The 26,572-nt window shown below is 37.2% G+C and overlaps 3 protein-coding genes and 1 pseudogene across 5 annotated transcripts in view; 2 read left to right on the top strand and 2 right to left on the bottom strand.

Annotated features, from left to right (window-relative positions):
• Positions 1 to 12,732, top strand: part of pbx1b (pre-B-cell leukemia homeobox 1b) — a 75,063-nt gene extending 62,331 nt beyond the window's left edge. The window contains exons 6-10 of one of the 3 annotated variants that reach the window (XM_042725339.1): positions 1,922 to 2,057; positions 4,319 to 4,478; positions 5,718 to 5,830; positions 7,310 to 7,399; positions 10,652 to 12,732. In XM_042725339.1, the coding sequence (XP_042581273.1) occupies positions 1,922 to 2,057; positions 4,319 to 4,478; positions 5,718 to 5,830; positions 7,310 to 7,399; positions 10,652 to 10,744 (592 nt within the window). In that variant the 3' untranslated portion in view covers positions 10,745 to 12,732. The remainder of the gene's footprint in view (positions 1 to 1,921; positions 2,058 to 4,318; positions 4,479 to 5,717; positions 5,831 to 7,309; positions 7,400 to 10,651) is intronic. The other 2 variants (XM_042725340.1, XM_042725341.1) reach the window with 2 other exon arrangements.
• Positions 12,733 to 18,674: 5,942 nt separating this feature from the next.
• med8 (mediator complex subunit 8) lies at positions 18,675 to 21,237 on the bottom strand. Its single transcript, XM_019080362.2, has 7 exons — positions 21,124 to 21,237; positions 20,855 to 20,976; positions 20,631 to 20,775; positions 20,415 to 20,555; positions 19,260 to 19,347; positions 18,938 to 19,174; positions 18,675 to 18,839 (listed from the first exon to the last, which is right to left on the bottom strand). Exons 1-7 carry the CDS (start codon positions 21,127 to 21,129, stop codon positions 18,775 to 18,777), a joined length of 804 nt encoding a protein of 267 aa, XP_018935907.1. The 5' UTR covers positions 21,130 to 21,237; the 3' UTR covers positions 18,675 to 18,774.
• A 236-nt stretch (positions 21,238 to 21,473) lies between these two features.
• On the top strand, positions 21,474 to 23,754 carry LOC122137574 (annotated as a pseudogene).
• A 914-nt stretch (positions 23,755 to 24,668) lies between these two features.
• Positions 24,669 to 25,506, bottom strand: LOC109092514 (eukaryotic translation initiation factor 4E type 2-like). The gene has a single exon (XM_019106293.2). The coding sequence runs from the start codon at positions 25,305 to 25,307 to the stop codon at positions 24,720 to 24,722; it is 588 nt and encodes a 195-aa protein (XP_018961838.2). The 5' UTR covers positions 25,308 to 25,506; the 3' UTR covers positions 24,669 to 24,719.
• Between the last annotated feature and the right edge of the window lie 1,066 nt (positions 25,507 to 26,572).

Genomic DNA, 26,572 nt, shown 5'->3' on the forward strand with positions numbered 1-26,572 from the left:
TCCGTGCATTTGAGCAAAACTCCACTCGTAATCAAACCCTGCGCTCTCATTCTTCACGCTCTGCACTAAGCCTGTAACTCTCACGTTCATGTAAACAAATGCTCCTGCACTTTATTTGCACATGTGCGTTTTCCCGTTTCCCTCCCCAAGGAGTGGAGGCCCCGTTCTTGCGCTATAGGGCCGCATCCAAACCCACACACGCTTTGTGGTGTCGAGCCGTCCCTTTCTCAATGTAATCGCTTGTTCTCTTTGAAACGTGCCTGGGATTTGCATACATTTCTGTGCGGATAAATCACGCCGGAAGCCTGGAGTCGGAGGCATAACATTTAAATGAGCTTCATGTTTCCTTGCAGCACTCTTTGGAGCATGCTCAGTTCCTCTGATTAATCCTCTCTCCGGCTGAGACCATGCTGTGCTCATTTGCATTTAGTGAAGAGAGGTTTTGGGGAGGAAATCGGCTCACCCTCTGTTCCGGCCCTTCAGTGCTGCATATGTAAAAGCCCCTGAGATGAGCTCCAATCGCACACTCTTAACCCACAGATGAGTGATGCTGAGAGGAGCTTGAATTCATTGGCACCCAAAGCTCAATTTACGCTCGTTTTAAAGCTCTTCTCTCTGACTGTGTGTGGGGTCTGCTTTATTCTTCTTTTCAAGCATGAAGCGTCTGCCTGCTGAATTTGTCTTTGCACATTTACATGAAGTAGGCTGAAAAGTATGGCCTTAATCTATGAAAATAGTGTAAGGAGGCCAAACTAAATGTTACATGAGCTGCTTTATTCTGTTTCATGTTACCAATTTAGATTGGGATTAACATGTAGTTGTTTTTTCCATAAAACGTCAAAATAAAGAATGAAGTAAATTAATTAAATACAATAATATAATGCAATAAAATAAAATAATAAAACAAAATAGAATGAAATAAAAAAATGGGGTTGAAATAAAACAATATTATAAAATGAATTAAAATAAAATAAATTAAAATAAACAGGTAACAGGGTTGCATTTACAGTTTAAATCAGTCTGTCACTCACTATAAAGTAAAATTAAAATATTTGAAGAAAAAAAAAAAATCCATATAATTAAATGGATAACAGGGTTGCATATTCAAACTATTGGTCAGTATAAAGTAAAATTAAAGTAGAAGTAAATAAAATTTAATGAAAAATAAAACAAAATGAGATTTGAAATTAAATGAAATCAAATAGAATACATTTAAATAGAGGTAACAGGGTTACATATTCAGTTTAAATCCAACTATCACTCAGCAGAGAGTTGATTTATCATTATTGATCAAATTATTGTTTATTTTCAATAAATTAAAGAATATATATTTGTTGGATCATTTTACTTACAGTAACTTTAGTAACAGGGTTGAATAGTGGCTTTTTAGATACTTTTAATAGTAGCTTTTACCTACTTTTGAAGCTAGGTTTTATGATTTATCCAACTTTTTCAATTTTACTTGTTTATCAAATGTTGAAAAATTCTCAGTGCAGTTAAATAAAGTAAATAGGTAACAGGGTTGCATATTCAGTTTAAATCATTCTGTTACTCAGTAGAGGGTTAGTGTAGATATATCATTATTGATCAAATTCTTGTTTATTTCCCGTAAATTAAAGAACAAATATTTGTTCATTTTTCTTGCAGTAACTTTGGTAACAGGGTTGAATAGTTTAGGTACTTTTCATGGTTGCTTTGACCTGCTTTTCATGCTTTTTCTTACGTTTCATGCTTTTTTGTGTGGTTTGTGTCTCTAATTCTCTTAAAGTAATGAGTCACACAAGTGTACACGGCAGTAGCGGCAGTTACTTTCTCTGTATTTATCAAAATGTTTGATATGATGCATGAAGTATATGCAACAAAACCAAACAGCACAAGTTCTGGCAAGATGTCCAAATCTGATGTGTTTGTGTCTGCACAGGAGGAAAAGACGAAACTTCAACAAACAGGCCACAGAGATCCTGAATGAATATTTCTACTCCCATCTCAGTAACCCGTATCCCAGCGAGGAGGCCAAAGAAGAGCTGGCCAAGAAGTGTTCGATCACCGTCTCGCAGGTACGACTCTGAAAACCATCCATTCGTTCTCGCTCTGAAATTTCCTTGTCCAAATATAGCACCCACTATTGCTCTGTCATAGTTCAATGATAGTAATACCGTGGTTCTCTAATATTCACGTTTACCATATTTATATGCCATGCAATTACAAAAATACCATAGTTACAATTGCACGTTTTCAGAAAGAGCCGTCCAGGTTGGCAACTCGCTAGATATTGAGACACATCCAATGTTTGTTTCCACCTGTTTTGCATGTAAAATATATCAGTTATTCTCACGTGAGTTCAAGCTCATGCAACTCGAAAACAAAATCGTTTGCAGCATAGCACCGCATGCCTCTTAGCATTTTTCATCTGCTGCGCTAAATGCATAATGCATTCTAAACTATTTAATAAATTTAGCTGAAATGATTGTATGATGCATTTAGGCCTGGTTTTGAGTCAGACTCGCAGGATGAGTGATGACTGCCGCGCCGTTTGTAATATAGAAACACCTTTAGCCTCTCACGGGAACGGGAAGCTTAGCCGCAGGATTGATTAGCTTTTCATGGTAATGGTGTTTATCATTAGCGCAGAGCCTCATCCGCTGCTGTATTAGCCGTAATGGGCGTTAGTGTGTGTTGAGTGATTGCTGTCAGTGTATACTGTGATCATAGCTGCCAGCGTGCAAGTGATTATTTATTTCAGTGTTAATGTTAGTGTGTGTGTGTGTGTGTGTGTGTGTGTGTGTGTGTGTGTGTGTGTGTGTGTATCCATCATGGTTAGACCTCTGTCCTTGTGACCATCACAAGTCCTGTTGATAGCATCCTTCACTGTTGTGACATCTACCAGCCACTGTTGCATTTTGTTTCAACTGGTCATATGCTCTGTGGTCAAAATATGCTATTTGAAAATCAAAAATCGGGACTCTTGCACACTTTTTCAGTCCACATTATTGTGGTTTGTGAATGCACTGAGCATTTTATTATTGCACAAAGAACATTTGCTATAATCTTGGCGTGTAATCATTTTTGGCATGTGTAATTTGCAGCAAATTAATTGCAAGTATTGAGTTTTCACACTTTTGGAATCTTTTAGCAGTAGTTCAAATATTTTTTTTAACTTAGGATGCACATTAAATGTGTAACTGGTGCTTTTTCTGTTCATTTTATTGTTAAACACTGAAAAACAAAGTTTCACTCACAAATTGCTTGTAAATTTCACAAATAATTATAAAGAAACACCAATTAACACATTGAATTAAATGTGATGTTTTCAAGTAGAAAGACTTTATTTACAACTGAGAAAAAAAAAATATTTTTAACAGTGATAGTGTTGCTTTAAAGAATCCCAGTTTCCCACTGGCCATTGTGTGCTGATTTTTTTGTTAATGAAAAACATTTTTTGAAGCACAGAGATACTATTTCAGTCCTTCTACTGGAAATTCTCACAGGGTAATTAAAATTTTTGGTTATTTAACTTTTTGTTTTCATTTTTTTGTCAAACAAATAACTTTTAACATTTAGATTAAATAATGAATCAAGAAGGAGAAAAGGTTAAATAATTCAAAATAGTACTATGATATTCAATGCATTGTGTGAAAAATATAAACTACTGTTCAAAGTTTGGGGTCAGCATGATGTTTTTAAAAGAAATTAATAAATAGATCTAATGAATTGATCTAAAGTGACAGTAAAGACATTTCTAATGTTGCAAAAGAAAAAAAAATGCTGTTTTGAACTTTCAACTCATCAAAGATTCCTGAAAAATAAAATGTATCACGGTTTCCAAAAAAATATTCTGCAGCAGAACATTTTTAAACATTGATAATAATATTAGGCAGCACTGAAATAATTTCCACAAAAATATTAGGGATTTCTGAAGAATCATGTGACACTGAAGACTGGAGAAATGATGCTGAAAATTCAGCTGTGATCACAGCAATGAATTATATTTTAATGCATATTCACACACAAAAAACAGTTATTTTAAATGATAATAATATTTCACAATAATCCTGTTGTTTTGATCAAATAAATGCAGCCCTGGTGAGTGCAAGAGACACCTTTAAAAAAAATCGTACCAAACCCCAAACTTTTGAAAGCTATACTGCACATATTTGCAAACTGCGCATGATTGTTGTGTGATGTAATGTGTGACTAGTGTGTCGTGGTTCATATAAGAACCTGTTTATTTTGAATTGTCCTTCATGATTTGTGTGCATTGGGCTCAAGAGGACAGAGTGTTGGAAAACACATGTCTTGACAATGTTTCTGTGGGCAGGTGTCCAACTGGTTCGGAAACAAACGGATCCGATATAAGAAGAACATCGGAAAATTCCAGGAAGAAGCCAACATGTACGCGGCCAGAACAGCTGTGAACGCGGCGAGTGTGTCGGCACATGGCAGCCAGGCCAACTCCCCGTCCACTCCAAACTCAGCAGGTGAGACCATATAAACCCCACACTCATTCCCATGAGGTCAGGACTTCATATAGCCATGCAGCTGTAGAGCCTTTGCTGTAGGGTCACATTGTGGGAAATGTCTTTTGTTAGTGCTGTAAATGAGAAGACTGTATGAGGAGCTGTAGCAAACCTGACTCTCTGAAAAACTATTGAAAGTGTTTTCACTTAAAACGGGAAAAGGGCTCTGTGGGTCACAGCATGTCCTGTTCCTGTCTCATTAGATTTCTTTGTGTAGCTCAGAGGACTCGTCTAGTTATAACACACGGCTTTGTGCTCCGATGAAGCCATGAGAACATATGAGCATAGACTTGAAAATGAAAACATGGCTTTGAGGGAGAGACAATGGACAGAAATCCTTCAGCTGATGAAATATTACACATAATACAGTCAAAAGTTTGGGGTTGGTAAGATTTGTAATACTTTTTGAAAGTAGTCTCTTCTGCCCACCAAGGCTACATTTATTTGATCAAAATATTATTACAGTTTAAAATGTGTTCTCTATTATAATGTATTTTTAAATGTAATTTATTCCTGTGATCACAGCTGAGCTTTTTTTTTTTTTTTTTTTTTTAAATAGACATATTTGGTAATATTATAAATGTGTTTCCTGTCACTTTTGATCAATTTAATATGCTAAGTAAAAATATCAATTCCTCATAAAAATGAAATTTTACTAACCCCAAAATTTTGAAAAGTAGTGTACATTTTTAACAAGCCAACAAAAACAGTTATAAAACAGATTATAAAAGTTAGATTTTTTTTCTCATTAAAAAAGATGTGTGAAAACGTCAAACTATATTAATAAAATCATATGCAAATGTGAATGTTGACTCAAGATCAATCAAAGATTGTACATGTCTTTCTCACAAACATGTTTCTGCTTGCATCAAATTAAAAATGGCATTTGCTCTCGCTGGGTCTGTTGTTTTTGGATTCATATCTCCGTTTAGCTGAAAATTGAACTTCTGTTATTATTATAAGCTCAAACCAAATGCACATATCTGAGTTTTGATCTGTGGCGTCAGCTTTCTCTTGCTTTTAGCTGAATCTCTCCTGCTTAGCATCGGTTCTTGATCTTCGTCTTCTGTATGGGCTGCTGGATCTTATGCTCTGAAGAGCTTATCTAACTATAATTCTGCATTTCTGCTCTCTTGAATTCTTCAAACTCATTTCTCTGGCTTGTTCTGTCTCTCTCTGTCGTGTTTGTGCACCTCTCAGGTTCTGCTGGCTCTTTTAACATGTCAAACTCTGGCGATTTGTTTATGAGTGTTCAGTCTCTGAACGGGGACTCGTACCAGAGCTCTCAGGTGGGAGCCAATGTGCAGTCACAGGTATAGTGTCTATAAATCACTACAGAAACCTCACAGCACCAGCACACACACTGCAGCTCATGTCGCGAGGGTGTAGTAACATGATGAACATTTCTAGTGTGTGTGTGTTTGTTAAAAAATCTTAAAAAAAGATTTTATTTTTTAAGATATTGTTCATTTTCTCTGTTTCTAAAGCTTGTGAACTGCCTCTCTGTCTACTGCCTACATAGGAAGCTGACTGAATTTGAACCTGATTTGAAACACTGTACATAGAGAGTAGTGGTCAATCAATATATCGGCCGATATTCTGGATTTTTTCATTATTGGCTGATGTGTTGGAAGCAGGACTTTTATTATGACAGCACAGAATCAAGAAGTTGTTGTCTAATTTAATTTTTTGTTTTATTTTACTTTTTTTTTTATTTTATGTATATATTTTTATATAATATGTGTAATATATATATTTTTTTTTTTTCAGCAGTTGTTATGCATGTTATTACTATCTTTATATTAAATAGTGTGATATCATGCATACTGACTTTATATTGGCCACCCTGCTCTCTAAAATATCGGCATCAGCAATCCAAAAAAAAAAAAAAAAAAAAAAAAAAAATCAATATCGGTTAACCATTAACTGACTGCATTTCAAATAATGACTTCAGTAGAGCTGCTAATGACACAGGCATAAGCCTAAACATACACATATAAATTGTGTAAAATCTTTCAGTTTGCTTTTCAGTATTGCATGATATATACACTACTGTTCAAAAAGATCAATAAGATTTAATTAATTTATTCATTTATCGGAAAGAATACTTTTATTCAGTGAGGATGCATTAAATTGAACAAAAGTGACATTTATGTTTCAAATAAATGCAGTACCTTTACATTTTCTGTTCATCAAAGAATTCAGAAAAAAATTAATGTATCTGTTTAGGCAGCTCAACTGTTTTCAGCATTAATAATATTTAGAAATATTTCTTGAACAGCAAATCAGCATATAAAACAGTTCTTTTAAATTGTAATAATATTTCACAATTGTGTGATTTTTACTGTATTTTTGAGCATATAAATGCAGCCTTGGTGAACAAAAGTTGGTGACCAAATCTTCCTGGCAGCAAATCTTGAACACTAGGATATGTATATTTTTAATCAACATTTCTCTTGTTTTGTCTTCAGTTTTGGATAATTTTTGTTCTAATGCGTTCTAATGTCCACAATGCTACAGCCCCAAATAAGGAATCTTATAAGGCAGCATATGGAGAATGCTGTCTAGGTAGGCAGCTCACTAGGCTTTAGAACAGAGCCATGATGAGACTGGCTTTGTAATGTGTTTTATTGTTCGCGTGTCATCATGTGTTTTTACGTCTGTCTTTGTGTCGTCTTTTATTGTTGTTTGCTTTCTTCGACCTTGCTTTCTTCTTTGTCGTGTCGTCTGACTTTGCTTTGTTCGCGTCTCGCGCGCTCTGACCTTGCCGTGTTGTTTTTGCGGTGTTTCAGGTGGATACCCTTCGCCATGTTATCAGCCAGACAGGAGGATACAGTGACGGCCTCGCAGCAAACCAGATGTACAGTCCGCAGGGCATCAATGTAAGGCGAGAAAAAACACTTATTTTTTTCCCCCTTCCTCTTGTTTTGCCCTCTACCAATTATTTCAAAGCCATAGGGCTCAGAATGCCACTTAGTGCGACTTGTCTGGGAATCGTGGTCACTTAGTTGATTGCCTGTGTGTCGCGAGCGCCACAGGCGGCGCGCTGCCCAGCGAGACGTGGACACGGGAGCGGCCCGCGTCTGTCTGAGCCCATCACATCCAATCAGATCTGCCCGGCACCTGCAGCCACGCGCCCCGCTGATGGGAACAGGTGACACCGGCTGCAAATGTATGGCCCCTCGCCGTGCCCCAAAGTCACCCGACCCTGATTATCCCCCCAAGGGCGGCGCACAAAAACACTCGGCGCTAAAAATACAGCCGTGCGCCTATGGTAAAACACTCACAGGAGGACATCCTGTGTGTTCGGGAAGGGAGGGGCGCTGCTGGCAACTTGGCGTGCCGAGAAAATTCACAGCGACAAGCCGTGTGTTAAAGGGAAAAATCAATACGACAGACACACGGGGAGCGGAGTGTGGACTTGGGACAGCAATCCAAGCACATTGCTCAGATCAGGTTCCTGCAGAGCTAATGGCCTTGACAGCGAGCCGAGACGAGAACGAGGGAGAGAGAGAGAGAGAGAGAGAGAGAGAGAGAGAGAGAGGGAGGGGGAGGCCGGTCAGCGTCTCCATCCCGCTTCCGTTCTGCCGTATGTTAATGAGATAAAAAAAAAAAAGATGCACGGATGTATGCAAATCCCGTCCTGCTTTTTTTTTGTGGAGAATTGTGGGCTTGACTGTGATGCACAAACACACAGAACGGCTTTCAAAACGCATTTAATACAGTACAAAGCATTCACACTGAATAAATCATTACATTTGTTTTGAATCACAATAAATTTGCTTAATATACACAGTTCCCATGATCAAGTTTAGAAATATATAATAAAATATATCATATTTATGTTCAAAATATAAGGGGCGGCGATTTTTTTAATGAATGTTTTAATTCAGTGAGGATGCATTAAATTGATCAAAAGTGACAGTAAAGACATTTTATAATGTTGCAAAAGTTTTTTTTTTTTTTTTTTTTTTTTTTTTATATCCGCTGTCTGTTTTCTTAACTTTCTATTCATTAAAGGATTCAGAAAAAAGAAATGTTTTACAGTTTCCACAAAAATATTAATCTGCAACCTCTTATCACTGATGATAATAATCAGACCATAATGCTTTCCTTAGCAGCAAATCAGAATATTAGAATGATTCCTAAAGGATCGTGACACTGAAGACTGGAGTAATGATGCTGAAAATTCAGATGCGCATCACAGGAATAAAATAGATTTTTTTAAATATTCACAATGAAAATAGTTATTTTAAATTGTAATAATGTTTTGCAATTTTACTGTTTTTACTGTATATGTATTTATTTATTTTGATCAAATTAATGCAACCTTTGTGACTTTCAAAAACATTTTTTAAAATCTTACTGACCCCAGATTTTGAATGCTAGTGCATAGTATTGTACATAACATTTACATTTATGCATTTAGCAGACGCTTTTATCCAAAGCGACTTACAGTGCATTGAGGGTCAATTTTATTTCTTTATTTTTTTGTTGTTGTTGTTTTTTTTTTTTTTACCTAACATGTGTTCCCCTGGGAATTGAACCCACAACCTTTTGCACTGCTAACACAATGCTCTACCAGTGAGCCACTGGAAATCTAATATTATGTTATTACTAATAATATAATATTGTTACAAAAAGTGTAATTGAAATGAATTAAATCTCAAAATGTAAGATTATTAAAAATATATTTTAACTATTATATATTCAAAGCGTGAATGCTGTCTCTATTAAATTATTTAATAGCATTTTATCTACATGAATCCTGATCCTTTGATATTAATTAGTCAGATGATCCTGAGTGTTATTTATAGTGTTGTTGCAAATTATTGCAGCAGTATAAAATGACAGTTCACAGGAGCACATATATCAGCTAATTTGAGATTTAAATGTGGCTCATCCATTCAGAGCTGAAATATCATGCATGCACATTTGCTCCAAAATAATTTGGACACTTAAGTGACAGTTATTAATGTCTGAATGTCACTGCATTAGATAAGTTAACCTCACAAATGTTTTCTACTTGCATTACACAACCAAAGTGGCGCAGTGCTTGTGCAGTGTCTTTCTTTAAAATGAATGACACTTGTTTTGATATTTTATTATCTAATGCAATGACATTCATGCATTTTTAATTGTGACTGAAGTGTTCAGATAGTTTGGGGACCGCTGTATGTTAAATTGAGAAACGGAAAGCATTAGTGTCCCACAAATTACAGAGATGACGTTGATGTTGGTTTACAGCATGCATTCACCAGCAGCATTTAAGACATTTCCTCTGTTCTTATATGGGTTTGATTGAGGAACAGACTGACGTGATGCCGTGAAATGCAGTGTTAATGTCTGAAGCGCTGCTTTCACTGCTGTCTGTGAGATTAGTGATGGATTCTGCTGCGTCTCTGCGTTTCATTCTCTGTGTCCTTCACTGATTCCGGTTTTATTCTCGGAGTCTTGATTCTTTTCTCTTGTTGCGTCTCAGTGTGTGTGTGTGTCAGTATAAATGACAGGCATCACACACACAGCTCTTACACGCTGATCCTTCAGAAATCATTCTAATATGCTGATTTGATTGAACCTAAATTGAAGAAACCTAAATGTGTGCTTTCTGAATAATGTCGATTTTTTTTAAATAAAAAATTAAATTAAAATAAATTGTATTTAAATAAATAAATATTTGTTACATTTATCAAACAAGGAATAAACATAACACATTTATATTTTGTTTAAAAAACTATACATTTTTAATATATATATATATATTTTTTTTTTTTTTTTTTTTTTTTTTGGTTTTCATTTAAAAATATTATATATATATATATATATATATATATATATATATATATATATATATATATATATATATATATATATATATATATAAAAAAAACATTTTGACCATGAGAGTTTATGTAGCACATCACTCTCCTATTTTCCCGTTTCCAGTAAAAAAATGAACAATTTATTTTTTATTCATTTTATAAAAATCACACATTCTGCACACTGAGATCAATGGGTTTGACTATGGAATATTGATTTACAGGCCATTTTTCTCTGATATTGCAATTTTTATATGACACAAAATGTGCCTGATTGTTCACTCATGATGTGTGTGTGTGTTGTCTCTCCGTCAGGCGAACGGTGGCTGGCAGGACCCCACCACCCCGTCCTCCGTCACCTCCCCCACAGAAGGACCCGGCAGCGTTCACTCCGACACCTCCAACTGATCCTCACACACACAGACTGTCTCCATCCCCGCACCATCAAACGTCTTCATGCTACCTCTCAAACATCCAGACCGAGACAACAGGACGTTTAGACTAGACACATAGCTCTATACTGTATGTCGACCCTGCCTTCATCATCACGTTATGTTTGAAACATTTTTGCAATTTTACCATAGTGCCAAAGTACTTTTATACATCACTTTAGGAACTCGTTTTACATTATAATAGACTTGTGCTTGAAAAAGCAGTTTGCACTGCGTCTGAGCTGAACTAGATTTCTGTTCATCTAATAACCTTTGCTTTGGATCTCGAAATATTTGGTTTGTGTACATAAGGGAAAATCATAATTTCCCTGCTTTAGCTTTAGTGCGGTTTAGACATAGATATCAAAATATTCCTTTCTGAAGGTTATTAGCACAACAGTATCATTATTTAGCATTTGAAATAAGATTCACATGCGTCACGCTTCAGTTTATTCATGTATTCTTGATGAATTTTTGTCTGATGTTTATGTACAGACACACAAATCCCTTTATATATATCATCATCATCAGCGCACATCAGAATGCAATAAAAGGCAATCAGAAGTGAACCGATCCCAAATGTGAAATCGCTTTCTTTTCCGGTTTTGTTCCACGTCAGCCTTCTCTCCGGGCGACCTTGATACCAAAAACCACAGGCGTGTCCGCTCTTCCGTTCACATCACATCCTTCATGCTGTAAACGGTGTCAAATCTGGGAAGCGTTTCTCACGTGAATATATACCTGAAACCAAAAATCCACTCGTGTTTCTTGAGAAGAAAGGAAAAGCTCATGATGGCACACAAATGCAGAAATCGGTTTGGATATATTTTTGATGCCCTCCTGTTGTGAATAGCCGATTATCATTTCTGATTTCATATACAAACGGCCACATATTTTATTTCTCGCAAGCATAATGTGAATGCGCGCTTGCTTCTATATGTAGATGTGCACCTTTACTCTTCTTTTGCTCTTTTCATAACAACGGCATCCACGTCTAAAATGATTTGGTCTTTACGGAAGCGCTGTGATGAGCGCAGGCTTTCTGCCCAGCTGACTGAGAACGAGACATGTAGAGGTTTTGGAGCTCTAGATAGTGTGGGTCATAGTCTTTCTTTGGTTTGCAGATCCCACCTCAGCAGCTCTGTATTCCCGAAAAGCCTCATGTAATGATGCTTTCAGTTTTTGCATATACAGCGGTTTGTAAAACATCAAATGTTTACTTTGTTGCATGTCTGCAGTGTTTTTGAATGTTTCTTCTTTTTTATATCAAGCGCCGAGATGTTCTCTTGTCGAGTTTGAAATTTTAAGATCTCTGCGTATGTATAAAAGGAATAAAATGGAACAAACTATTGTCTTTTTGATTCCAACTCGTTTTTGTGAAGAAAAACTAACAAGGTGTAGGTTTTCTGGTCTCTTCATTTGTACTGGTAATGCATATTCCAATAAATAGTTTCTTTTGTTGCAATATGTTTCTCTCTGGTGTCTGGTTTCATTCGTGTATTCATATTCAGTTAGTTTGTTATTTTTGTTTGAATGAGATATTGTTTTGAATTAATTTGGGTTATATTTTCAGTTTTCAAAATTAATTTAGGAGAAGATTTGGTTGTGTTTTTGTAATTTATGGAAAAAGATGGAAATGTGATGTTTATAGAATAAAACAAATATGATCATTTTACTAAAACCCATACCTAGAGAGACGCAGAATTATCAAGTGCTATCTTGATTTTTTTCCATAGCTGTATACTTTTTAGTAACTTCTATTTCAGTTTTAGTTATTTTAGTATTTGTACCTTTTTAGTATCTGAAAAATTCTAAATGTGAAATATCATTAATATATAACTGGGTCATTTTGAACTCTTCTATTGTTTGAATTGGAAATACTATATGAAATATTTCCAATAAAATCTTCTAATACTGATCTAGTCACTGATGATTGTGTTCTGTAACAAACGGTGAAAAAGAAAAGAGCAATGTCATGTATCTCCTTCTTTCAGATGAAACTGGTTGATTTTGTGCTGATGTATGTTTTTTTACTCAGAGGTTGCAAATGTGATCAATATATTTTAAGTTGATGTCGACTGAAAGAAATCACAGTGTGCAAGACTTTGAGATGCAGCTGAGGATCGTGTTAAAAACCTGCAGAAAAATGTAAAACACTCGTTCTGAAGAAACAGCACCATTCGTGTGTTATCTGCAACAGAATAATGAACCTAATGAATAAATTGAACTCTGTCATTTTTTATTTTTTTCAATGAGATTTGCATGTTCGCTTCATTGTCATGGATCTTGGCTATATAACAGCACCATTCGTTTCATTTTGATTGTTCTTTTGTTTTTTTTAATTGAATATATTTTGCTTTTCTTTTTGTATTTAATACATGCTTTCAATTTGTTTTTTGTTAATTTGTTCATGCACATTGTGCTCTAGGCTGTAAACACACATTTAGCTAAATATGCTGACCACTAATCTGAATAACCTTTTCAAATGAAATGATAAAATGACAAAACTCTGAAATTTTCATGGAATTTTTGGGGGGGGGTTTTCGTGGGTTTTAGTGTGAGTTTGTCTGAGGTTGTAAGTGACTCCAGCAGCGTGTCTGTGTGAGATGCAGGGCTCCGGTGGTTAAATGCGCTGCTTCTGTCTATTGTTTCCGGGCTGCACTTCATAAACACACGCGCTCTCGGCTCTATCTGCTGCTTCAGGAGCGTCTCTCTCAAAGGTCAGCAGCCAAGGGACTGATGTCTGGAAAACAAATTAAGGGGGGAAGATGAATGCAAAGCAGAGCGCCGCACGTTTATTGATGGCCACCATTTAGAGTCTCTCTGTAGTCCATTTTTCACTCCCCACGAGCGGGTCCTTGTTCTGAAATTGATTCAGAGCAGGAACCTTTGAGTGAATCAGACTGAGCTTCAAAACACCAGCACAAATCACAGAAGAAAACACTTACACAAAAATAGTACATTTAATAAATCAGAAAAAAGGTGGCTTTAAAAATTATTTTATATATCTTTCATTGGTCTTTAGGCCTTAAGCCCTGCATGTAACACTAAAATAAACACTGATCAGCACCCTATTTCATCTGTTATATCAAATGTTATCTTGTGATTCAACACATTAAACTCTTTGAAGATTTAACCATGAGTATAATAACCATCATGGATCATTTTTTTTTATCTGAAAGGGTTTCTTCTGAATTTTCACACTCAAATTTCCAGAGAAACACACACACACACACAAAAAAGTATTTTTCTTTCAAACTCTCATATCATTACTCTTGTTTTTTTGTTTGTTTGTTTTTTCATTATAAAAGTGTTTAACATTGGAGTTATACAAGTGCATTCACAATGAAACACTGATTTAAAAACAAAAACAAAAAAACAATAACATGATGTCAAAAAGATCAAACCATTTTTCATAAAGAATGGTTGCATACAAAGGGCAGGAACAAAGATAAATTCTGAGACTGACCCATATACTGTATACAGACGCTGTAAGAAAAATAAAATAAAAATACAACACCATAAAATCATAATGAGACTCCCAAATGCACTTTTTCATTTAAAACAACATAAAGATCCCAGAAATGCATTGTAGGCTTTTTCCCTCTAAAAGTTTTGAAATGACATCCATCTGCTGTAAATGGAGCATGATGCAAAATAAACAGAATGAGGCTTTTGTGATGCGCTTGTCCTGTAAAAACAACATGCGTGCGTGTTCGCGCGTTCTGCATAATGCACGTGTGATGTAGCGTATCAATGCCAGTACAATGCACACGCATCATCCTCATCCTCGCGAACTCAGTATGAGGATTGTCTGAGGTCTGCAGGGCAGGAATTAAAGCCGCGCGGGGATTACGGAGCGTGTCCAGAGGGAGGATGCGCCGCGAAGCTTTATCGTATTGACACGCCGGATGAGGGTCGTGTATTGCGCATGGCTGCGGGGATCTCAGCGCCATCAAACTAAAGCAGGAGCGTAAACTGTTCCTCCCCAATGGCTCGCGTTGCGTTGTCACAGAGAGAATAGAGATCAGGTTAGATGTTGGTGTTGATTTTCTGCGTAATTCAGGAGGACGTAGACAGTGTAACCGTGTCCCGTTTACATCCGTCACGCGCGTCTGCTCACCAACTTTCCCAAAAAGAGCCTGGCGCTATTCGCTTGCGCGTTTCGTGCGGATCAAAGCTCAGAACGCGTCGACAATCGCGGAAACGCTGCCAGCTCTGACGAGATGAACTTTCTCGATTGTGGGTGTTGGAAGTTAAACAGCGCTGCTTTGTGAGAAGCGCCTGAAGCGGCTCGTGTTAATGAATCAGACGCGCGTTTGCGCATCTTTGAAAACAGCGCCTCGAGACAAACTGCAAACTTATCTCTTTGAAACACAGATTCCAAACAGAGCGCGCGAGTGAAGGGCTGATGCGGATACAAGCTCAGTATCCTTCAGAGCCGACGGCAGATTGTCAGAGTCCTGCTCATCCAGACCTGTGTCTATTCTGTCTTTCTTGTCAAACAATTATCACTGTTTTGAAGGATTAAAAGTGCGTTTGGCAGAACAAAAAGGCTGTTTGATTCGCACTTTTGCAGTTTTCTGACACATTCCGCTGCTTGGTAGGGTCAGGTTAAGTTGATTTGTTTGATAAGTTATTGAAGTGTGTGTTCTCAGGGTCACAGGGGTCAGTGTTTGTTGTTATTTCTGTCTCAGCTCAGTCATGTGGGAGTGTATAGATCTCGTGAGCTCCATATCTCTCTGTAAACAGTCGAGTTTTCAGAAGAACTGGTGTCTGAGACTCAAGGCAGGAGGCCGCTGTCACATTCAGCTCCTCTGTCGAGTAAAACATCACCCTGCTGGCTGAACGCTGGGAAATGCCCTGCAATATGACAGCAAGAATCACACTCGAAAATCTGTGAACTTCATTTTTAAATCATAGATGATAGAATCTTTCAAAGACAACAAGGACATTAAACTACAGAAGCTTGTTTCTGCCTCCGAATACACAATAAAAAGGGCATCTTCTATCTCACAATTCAGACTTTTTATTTTTTTTTTAGAATTGCATGATAAACTTGCAACTGTAAGAATTGTGGATTCGCAATTGCAAAACTGTAGATTGCAAAAAAATGTAGACTGGCCCAATTTTAATCAGAAAAGTGAGCCTGATTATCTCTTGGCCAACTGATAGATGGTCAAACTATTTCTTAAGACACAGTTCATGCAACTGGCCCCGGAAGCATTTTCTTTTTCTTCTATTCATTTTTTCCTTATGGATTTTAAAAAGTCTTTGTTAAAGCACTATAAGCCATAAACCGAGTCAAGCAGCTCCAAGGAGAATCAAAACAGTATCAACTTTTATCTGAACAAAAAGACAAAGGTATAAGAGTATGTATTTATTGTCTTTAGTGAGGACTTAAAGAACTACAGTCCCATGATGCATTGCGAATGACATTAATCAAATTTAAAAAGATAGAGAAGCAATGGCACATAAAAGCCAGACCAAATGATGCCAGCTCTGATCCACCTCAGCCCGTAGTATCAGTCCTATATAAAGGTGCAGTTACTATGTAAATGCATTTATGCCAACAGCATCAATTAGTCTAAAGATGGCTAAATTCCACTTCAGAAGCACTTCTGTGCCACTGCCACCTTTGCAGTGTAGTTTTATTAGACATTTAGTTCTACAATGTAAACTGTGCACATTCTCACACCCCAAACATTCTTTGTAGTTACTTATTACATGTAAATGTTTTTTAAATACGAATAACTGCTTCAAAAGTCGTATTTTCAGTATGGGTGTGTGCAATTTAGAGCAAAATGTCTAAGAATCGTCTGCTTATATTTACCACTGGTTTTAAGTGCATAAGGACTGAAATGCAGAGGCATTCTGCATGGTTGTAACTCATTGCTAGGATGTTATGATTGGTTGCTAAGTACATGTTTACTGCATTCAAATGAGTGCACAGCTCTAGGCTCTATTGCTCATCTGGGACCTGCTCTCCATCCCAGTTAAATCACTATATAAAATGCATGATAATTGTTTCTAACTCCTGCTATACATCCACCGGCATGATTTTGATTGGCTCATTAACACAAACATTTATATGGATGAACTGGGGTTTAAATCCAGATCCCAGTTGCACTGAACAGCTTACCTTACATGAATCCACTGAAGTTCATTTGAGCACTCGATCTGATCAAAAAGTGACCTGTAAACAGAACACAATTTCAAGATCAATACATCTTGATCAATAAAAACTCTAAATCAGAACTTTCCTTACTATGGAAGGCCATGGGGAGCAGAAACTGCATGACAGAATGTCCATTTCTGAGTGAACTCTGCCTTTAACTACATCCATCATATCATCTATCAAGTCTCCTAATAATGAAAGTGTCCGTTTCAAAGAACCAAGATAAAAGATTTAGCAATTGCTATACATGTTATTGCAAACTGCTATATTTTGACATTTGCTATAACAGTTCTTCCATGTTTAATGGTAAATATTTGCAGTTACTGTCTGAATTGGTGAGAAAAAAAAATGTGACAGGTGAATCTGTTCATTCTCAGCAATTATTTCCTCTTATGTATTCATTAACACCCACAGAACACAAAAGGGAACTGAAATTTTATACCTAATTTATGTGCACATCTAGGAATGTGATTACATTTAAGAATCCTCTGAGAAGGTTCATGTTTCACCCGCTGATGCTCCTGATGTGCTAATTGGCTCAAAAGGGTCCCAAACCGCTTTCATTTTCACTTGCAGATTTACTATTAAACACCTGCGTGGTGTGAGGTGATACTGGAGGTGTGATGACTGAATGTGTCACGGGTGAGGAGCGGCTAACAGGCAGCGGGGTTCAAAGAAAAATGCTTTTTCCCCTGGTCTTAAAGTGTATGATGATCGAGCAAATAGATTTCTGTTTTCTATTGTACAGTGTGTGGATGATTATCACCATAAAAAGAAAACCATGATACATGTCCAAAAAGCGATGGTACTACAACGGCATATTTTAGTCATTTGTTATTATTGAGGCTTTGAACAGTAGTTTAATGTTCATCTGTGATCACTACGACATTCATATGAACTGAAAAACAAAGCAAGAAATCTAGAATGAAATACAAGAGTGCACAACTGTCAGTAATCTTAACATTTATCTCCTTAATGAGAAACATTAAATATTGAAACTGTGAAAGATACTGTAAGCTTGCATATCAACATTTAAACTTGTAATGAAAATGGGAAATTTAAATAATTAAACAAGCATATAAAAAATGTAATTATTCTTTATGAAAATACACTACCACTACTCAAAAGTTTGGGGCCAGTAGTATGTTTTGTTTTTAAAGAAGTCTCTTCTGCTCACCAAAGCTGCATTTATTTCCAAAATACTGCAAAATAATATTTAAAAAGCAATTTATTCCTGTGATCTGCAGCTGTATTTTCAGCATCATTACTCCAGTCTTCAGTGTCACATGATTCTTCAGAAATCTTTCTAATATGCTAATTTGCTGCTCAAGAAACATTCCTGATGATAACTTGATGTATTTTATTTTTCATAATTCTTTGATAAATAGAAAGTTAAAAAGAACAGCATTTATTTAAAAAAAGAAAACATTTTGTAACATTATAAATATCTTTACTGTGACTTTTGATCAATTTACTGCATCCTTGATGAATACAAGTATTAGCAATACTTTAGTATTAGTTAAATACCAAACTTGAATGGCAGTGTACTTAGCCTTCCGACACACATTCAGTAAAAAGCCAACATTGCCACCTAGTGACTGAAATAGACCACTACGTTTAGTACATCTAGTGCTCCTTTAACTGCAGTGTCTCTGTTGTTTCTCAGCACTACATTTGAGTTGATTTCTTTGAAATCTGATGTGACAAAAATAGATTTGATAACACACGGTTTCAACAAATTATTTTATTGAAAATGCACAAAACAAATGAGCATTTTTGCTTCATATACCAAACGTTGTATCACAAAATGCAGCATTTCTGCAGGAAGCTCATCGGTTGTAAGGATGCATGGATGCAGACTTGATGTTAGTCTTGATGTTGCTGGGCATTTTACCTGTTCAAATAGAACGTGTAGAATTAAATCATTGCAGGAGCATGATACATGATGATTTTGTGTATAAAAGTGTTGGTGAACGTCATTAAATGTGGTACCAGGTTGTCCAGGCTGCTGTTGGGTGCCCTGTCCTCCCATGCCGGCCTGATGACCCGTGGTTCCAGCGATTGTGACCTGCTGTAGTGTGGGACCTGTGGACATCATCGGCTGTCCAGGGTGACCAGAGGGGACAGATCCGGGTGGCCTACATTTCGAGAGTCCCTTTCCGAACCCCACCGCTGCCACCAGAGCGTTTGTGTCGGCAGGATTGAAGGATGGCTTGTTTTGTCTCAAAGCTGAAGAGAAGCATCGGTTTAACATCAATGACTTTACACACATGACAAATCAGCAAATATAAACTAAGATCAACGGTTAACCTACCTGAGGTTTCAGAGTCTCTGTCGTCACGAGGATTATTTAGCTTTTCCAAAAGACTCGAGCAAAGTTTATTCAGTGTTTGGATCTGCTTCTAAAAAGATAACAGAACAGAATTCAATAACCAACCTTTGTACATTTCACATTTAAAATGTGTTTACAGCAGTGTCAAATTTAGTTTAAAGGTTAATCCTTAGGCGGTCTTCGGTCCTTAAATAAAAAAAGTATTTATTTATTTTTACTTATTTTATTGGAATGGTGACTTTGGTGGTATTTGCAATATGAACACACATTTGCAATAATTTTTAATTTAAAAATTAAATTAAATAAGCATGTTAAAAATAAATTATTCTTTATGAAAATGCACTACCATTGAAAAGTTTGGGGCCAGTAATATGTTTTTTTTTTTTTTTTTTAAAGAAATCTCTTCTGCTCACCAAAGCTGCATTTATTTAAAAAATACAGCAAAAACAGCAATATTGTGAAAAAATACCTGTTTACTATTGTAATATTTAAAAAGCTATTTATTGTTGTGATCAAAGCTGAATTTTCACCATCATTACTCCATAAATAAATAAAATAAAAAATAAATTGTGGACATTATAAGAAAAGGCTAAATGGTCTTAAGAGAAATACTTACACTGATTTTTAAAAACGAATGTGAAAAATTTTTTGGAGTATAATATACAAATCAACCAAAAGAAAGTAGCAAATAAAATAAAATTCAGTTATGTATGCAAATAACTAGGAACAACTAGGGAATACACAGTCCTCTCTCACATATATATATATATATATAAATACATGATGCATTATATAAACTATACAAAAATTACTATATAGAAATATTATAGAAATAAATGGTTAATAGATGTGAATATAGTCTAGTACCACGAAATCCCTTATAAGACAAAATTTTAAAGAATAAATATTATTTAATGAAAATGTAATACATTAATTTCATTAAGAAAAAAGTTTACGCTTCTTGTACTTCGATCTGTTCTAAACACCAACAATGACAAGGGTACAGCAGAAGGTTACAGAAGCCTCATTTTTCTCTGAATGTCTTCTGAAGACAAGGATTTGATTTAGGTCTTGCTGGATGGCTGCTAAGGCGTTGTTTTGTTAAGTCAGGTGAAGAAGCCTCGTGTGTTGGTTTACCTGAGCTACTTCAGGTCCGATGCGGGCCGCTTCGGCGCTCAGGTGTTTCTCCTGCTCCTCCACCTCGGGGTCAGGTTTGGTCCGGAGATGATCCGGCACGATCTCATGACTGAACACAGGCACCCGCTGCTCTGTTAGTTTCTGTCACAGAAGCAGCAGCATCTTTAAAAGCCAGTTACGCGGTCATCACCAGAGTGAGTCTGTGAATACACTCACCAGCAGCTCCTCGTCTCGATCAGGAGACAGCAGCAGGGGGATGATGACCTGCGACCTGTAGGATGGGGTCTTCTCGTTTTTTAACACCTTGTTGATGGTGTTCAGCTGCCCGGACAGAAGGGCGAAATTATCCAGCACCGAGGGCCTGGATTCAAAACATTCGCGTCAATACAGTGACAGATCCGCTGCGAGCTCATAAGGAAAGATGTGCAGTTCTCACTCACCACGTGAGTCTGTCATGCTCGGTCTCCAGCTTCACAATAAAACTCTGCAGGGAGCCCTTGAGATGAGCCACGCGAGCGTGCAGAGACTCCAGAGACGCCTCCAGCTGCTTCTCCTCCCGCTGCTGTCCGAATAAAACACAAACACACCACCCTCGGCTCTTATATGACCTAATAATGCATGTTACATTTACTCTTCAGTTTAGAGCACGCCAGCATTCTATACGCAGGCAAAGCCAACAGCTTAAAAAAATAAACATTTAACAATTTACCTGCATTTCAAAGCTACTTCCAAACGGCACCGTAAAGCGGAAGTAAAGAAACACTTGCAGTAGCAAAAGGAGTCCGGCTTTCCAAACGCGCCCGAGAGAATGGTTCCTAACGTTAGTTGTAAATAGAATCGCCGCATCATTTTGAGACAAGTATTGTAGTCTGTTTGTTCGAATTTAATTATCAGAAGAAAATGTAGACTGAGATCTCAACTTTTTACATTTCCAGTTGATCTTCTAGGCCAAAGATGAAATCCAAAATACTTCTTAGCACATTGAACTAAACAAACTCATAAGGAATTCGACATATTTAATACAAATATATACATTTGCATTTCAACTTTTCTATAAAAATGTACTCAATGTAACTTTTAATAAGTTAGATTTGCGTTAATAATAATAACATTATAATTAATGCGAATATACAATTTTCTCTGCGTTTATAAACGTATATGAGTGAATGCTTTTATTTTGAATTCGGGAACCGGAAGTGAAGCAGCTGCAGTCAGATGAACCATTGATTTGAGAACAAAAAAGCCTTAAAAACATTATCTATTTGTAACTCTTTTCCTTTTTTCAGTATCATGTAATTCTCATAATTTGTTAATGTTTAACTTAATTTATATTATTTCCCCCATTGTTTTGTGTTTTTTTTCTTTTTTTTTTTTGTATTCCGTTGTTATCTGTTATTACTTGTGTATTGTTTTAAGCATTAATAAAAAAAAAAAAAAAAATGCACCATTGATTTTAGGAAAAATGTGAGACTTTTATTCTATAATTCCTGCACCGAACGACCTTTTCTAAACCTTTAACTAAATAAGAGATATTTGGGAGAGGTTTAAAGCTGGAGATTGGGAGTAAATCAATTTAATGCAGTTCTGTCATGAGTCTGCAGCCCCTCGCTCAGACTGCACAACTACAACATGCTCTTCATCTACTTCAGTCACATTAAACGTGGACACACTGCATGTAGTTAAATCTGTTCTTCTTCAAGTGTAGCTGAAGCTTTTTGAAATTGTCCAGCAGTGTATATAAATTGTTATAAACACTGGACATTTTTAACCCTGTCAGGAATCAATCAGACAGTCAAACTATAAAGACCTTCTTTGTGTGGTGTTTTTTGATTAGCCGTGTACTGCTTTTTACTTGTTTCTGGAAGGAAAACTAAGAATCCTGGGCCACTATTAATTCTGAAAAATGCAAGCAAACATAGAATTAGCATTTGTATTTTAAATTATTTTGTAAGGTACTTTTTTACTATTCTGGGTAACTATTAATTCTGAAAAATGCAAGCAAACATAGAATTAGCATTTGTATTTTAATATTGTATCCTTTATTTTTTATTCAATCAAACTCAAGTCTCCAGTGTCACATGATCCTTTAGAAATCATTCTAATATGCAGGTTTGCTGCTAAAAAAAATATATTTATTTTTATTTTGTGGAAACTGTGATTTTTTATTCATTTATTTCGAAAGTCCAAAAGTTACTACAAGTGTCTTTTCCATCACTTTTGATCAATTTAATGCATCCTTGCTGAATAAAACTAATAGTTTCTTTATTAAAAAAAGTCTTGCTGACTCCAGAGCTTTAAATGGTAATGCACATTTATTTTAATGACAGAAAATGCGATTGCATGAAATGAAACACTTATTTTACACACTGTTTAAAAAAAAAAAAATCCACTCCTTTTAATTGTCCAAGCAGAAATGATTACCAGCTAATCTAATAATCCTTAAATTGCCAAATGGCAGTCAATTAACCGTCCTTTAATACATTCTCTGTGTTTAATTATCCTTAAATGCATGTCTCAGGCCTTCCTTCTTTACCTTGAAGGCCTGTACTGGAACAACACGCGTCACCTTCCTGGTGCACAGGTACCACTTCAACATCGAGCTGGCCCTGAGCCCGTCCACCGGGATTGTGCTACGAGACCGTCATCATCATCATCACATTCAGTGTCTTGTTTTGGTGTCCTTGTTACACATAATTGCTATTCTAATAGCAATTAATTATGCATTATTACATGCAAGTAACCCTAAGCCAAATCCTAATCCTAACCATATAGTAAGTGCATGTAGTGCATAATATTACTAACAATGCATAATTACACTGTAACGAGGACACCTTAAAATAAAGTGTAGCTCTTGTTTGAAGAGTGCCAAGTCATATGCTGTCTGTTTTCAGGATGGCAGCACAGGAGAGATGATCTTTGATGTAATCTTCCACGCTCTGTCTCGATGTTTGATTGGTTTGGCAAAACCCTTTAAAGTCCCAGGAACTGATCACATGTTCAAGCCAAAGATCTTCATCACTATTCTGACTCCATCATTGGCCTTAGTTCTTATCAGGTCTGGATCTCCGGTCTTTGTGAATCTATGACTGCGTATTAGCTGGCCGTTTTTTTTTCTTTTCTTCTGATCAGTTATATCCCATGATTCTGCCCGTCAGGTGCTGGTTCAGGGCTGTCAGCTGGACTGTATGGATTTGGAGCAGTTCTTGCATCAGATCTATCAGCAGCTGAGAGTTGTAGAGAGCAGCATCGCTGACGTCCTACAGCAGCAGCACAATCAGGCAAGAGCAGCTCGCTTGTGGTTTTAATACTGACAATAAATCAGTATGCAGAAAGAAGCCATATTGTAATGCAGTACAGCAATTGTACTAAAATTAAAGGGATGGTTCACCTAATTGTGAAAATTCTGGCATCATTTAATCACCCTCCTCTTGTTCCAAACCTGTATGAGTTTCTTCTGTTGAACACAAAAGAGGCTGTTTTGAAGAATAAAACAACAACTTGATGGTGAGTAAATGATGACAGCATTTTGTCATGGTTCAGAAAATTAGCTTCTCAACCATGATAAAATCACTGTAATGCACAGCCACTAGAGGATTATCGTTTTTATAAAATGGGAGCCACAGCAATATGATAAAAGTCACCAATGTTTTGTGATATTCTGCAATAATTCAGCACAACCTGTCATATGTTGTTGCTTAATTAATGTTCATATGTTATTATTATATTTTGCATAATAATTTTATTCTGTCTTGTCATATACTGCTGTAAAAAAAAAAAAAAAGAAATCCGTTTTATTCAGCAATCATTTTTTTTAATGGACAGTAAAAACATTTATGATGTTGTAATAAAATATTTCTATTAACATATATTCTATTAAATTATGTAAAATATAAAATATTTCTATTTCTAATAAATGCTGTTCGTTCATGGTTTTCCTTGTAATTGTTACAAAGGAGGCTCCCGTGCTGCCTCCTTCCCACCACCAGAGGGAACTCTCACCTGAATATTGACTGTACCCATTGAACTCCAATTCCCATCCTGCCTCATCCCAGGGACTAATTACACACACACCTGCACACACACACACACACACACACACACACACACACACACACACACACACACACACACACACACACACACACACACACACACACACACACACACACTCTCTCACACACACACACACACACACACACACTCTCACACACACAAATATAATATAAAAAAAGTACGTTCGTTTGGTGTATCGGCTGCTGATGGTGTAAAGGGGAAAGTGTCCATATGAAGATTATTTCCAGGTCTTCACAGAGCGATCTTCGTGTTCCGTATCCGTGATGTGGTCACCTGGTCATTGGCTGTTTTATTCCAGATGGACAGAATATCCTCCTGGAAGCGGATGGACACCACGACCCCGCAGTTATTTTCTGTTCTTGACTGCTCGCCCAGCATGGCCAGGATGATGTTCTCCCAGAAACGAGACGCCAGACCCTTCCTCAGCCGGATGATCCACTTCCCGCCGTTCTTATTGGCCTCGTCCTCCCACATGGGTTTGATTCCCTCTTTGAAGAGGTGGAAGTCGCTGTGTCCCGTCAGGTCTCCGGGTCGCACAAGATGACTGTAGAACTTCCAGAGCTGCTCCACCGACGCCACGGTCCCCATCTGTCTGATGTTCTGCTCGTAGCTCTGTGTGTTTGCTGGTCTGCTGGGGGTCCGGCGCGAGTACCAGAACGTGTAGTTATACTGCAGCGGGTGCTCACCTGCACCGGGACTCACCATCTTGTGTCTGATGTTGTTGTTGTTGTTGTTTACTGATCCTCCGTCACTCTCGTTACTGTTCTTCATCTCATGCTCACCACAGTCTTCCTCCTTCAAATGTTCAAACTGATTCATTCCGCTTCCTATTTCTTCCTTCTTCTTCTTCTCCTATAAACGCGTTTATATAGCTACGATATAATATTTATAATAATAATAACGATATGATACAATCAGTTGAGAAAGTTTTTAATTCAAAGAGCAGTGAACAAACTCAAACTCAACTGCATGCTACTCTGATGAGACTGCGCATGCGCGGCCTTAATGACATCACTGTTAAGTTCCGTTATCCCCTGCCGTTGGTCCCAGCAGCCCTAGAACAGCTCCGCCAGGCTAAGTACTACACTAAATTGATCTGCTCAATTCTTACAATCTGATTCGCATCCGAGAGGGGGACGAATGGAAAAACTGCATTCTAGTGACCCACTAGTGGGCAATGAATATTGGTTATGCCCTTCGGCCTAGCTAACAGTCCATCGATCTTTCAATCCTTCATGAATGATATGTTTCGGGACATGCTCAACAAAGGAGTAATCGTGTTAGATGACATTCTGGTGTACTCAAATTCCCTCGAGGAACACATTCAGAGCAGTGGTCTAATTCAGTACCAACTCTACGCAAAGGCTGAGAAATGCGAGTTTCATCAAACAAGCACCACTTTCTTGGGGTATGTGATCAGCGAGGAGGGGGTAGCGAAGTTATATCCCTGTGCCTTCTTTTCTCGCAAATTAATGGCAGCAGAACGGAACTATGACGTGGGCAATCGTGAACTTCTGGCCATGAAATTAGCACTAGAGGAATGGCGCCACTGGCTGGAGGGGAGCATCACACCCATTTGTAGTTCTCACCGACCACAAGCTAATCTCGAATATCTCCGCTCGGCCAAACGACTAAACCCCAGACAAGCAAGGTGGGCATTTTCTTCACAAGATTTCAGTTTACTGCGTATAGACCTGGTTCAAAAAATACCAAGGCGATGCCCTCTCTCGTCAAACTGAAGAAATGGTCTGCTCCATCGTCAATGACAGTATTCTTCCCGCGAAACTTCTCATTGCCCCTGTGCAGTGGGACATCATGACTGAAATAAACAACCTGAATATTCAGAACATGCCACCCCTCCTGAATGTCCCGCAAATCTCACCTATGTTCCAGAATCCCTACGAGAACGCCTATTAAACCCAGGTACATGTTCCACCCAGTTCAGGACACCCCGGAATCACTATCCAGAACCAATTCTGGTGGCCCACTCTGTTAATTGATACCCACCAAAAGAACTGCACCATTGCAGCACGTCTAAAACCCCCAGACAGCTACCAGCAGACTGTTACAACCACTGCCCACAC

This window comes from Cyprinus carpio, chromosome B6, assembly GCF_018340385.1.
Source record: "Cyprinus carpio isolate SPL01 chromosome B6, ASM1834038v1, whole genome shotgun sequence".
NCBI classification, from domain to species: domain Eukaryota; kingdom Metazoa; phylum Chordata; class Actinopteri; order Cypriniformes; family Cyprinidae; genus Cyprinus; species Cyprinus carpio.

What these genes read in the sequence shown, in the direction of transcription:
- med8 (XM_019080362.2), bottom strand. An exon ending in GAGCATGACAGACTCACGTG is followed by an intron (nt 20,776 to 20,854) that starts GTGAGTGAGAAC and finishes TTTTGAATCCAG; the next exon opens with GCCCTCGGTGCTGGATAATT. An exon ending in TCGGACCTGAAGTAGCTCAG is followed by an intron (nt 19,348 to 20,414) that starts GTAAACCAACAC and finishes TTATCTTTTTAG; the next exon opens with AAGCAGATCCAAACACTGAA.
- LOC109092514 (XM_019106293.2), bottom strand. Translation starts at nt 25,307, where the DNA reads ATGAATCAGTTTGAACATTTGAAGGAGGAAGACTGTGGTGAGCATGAG.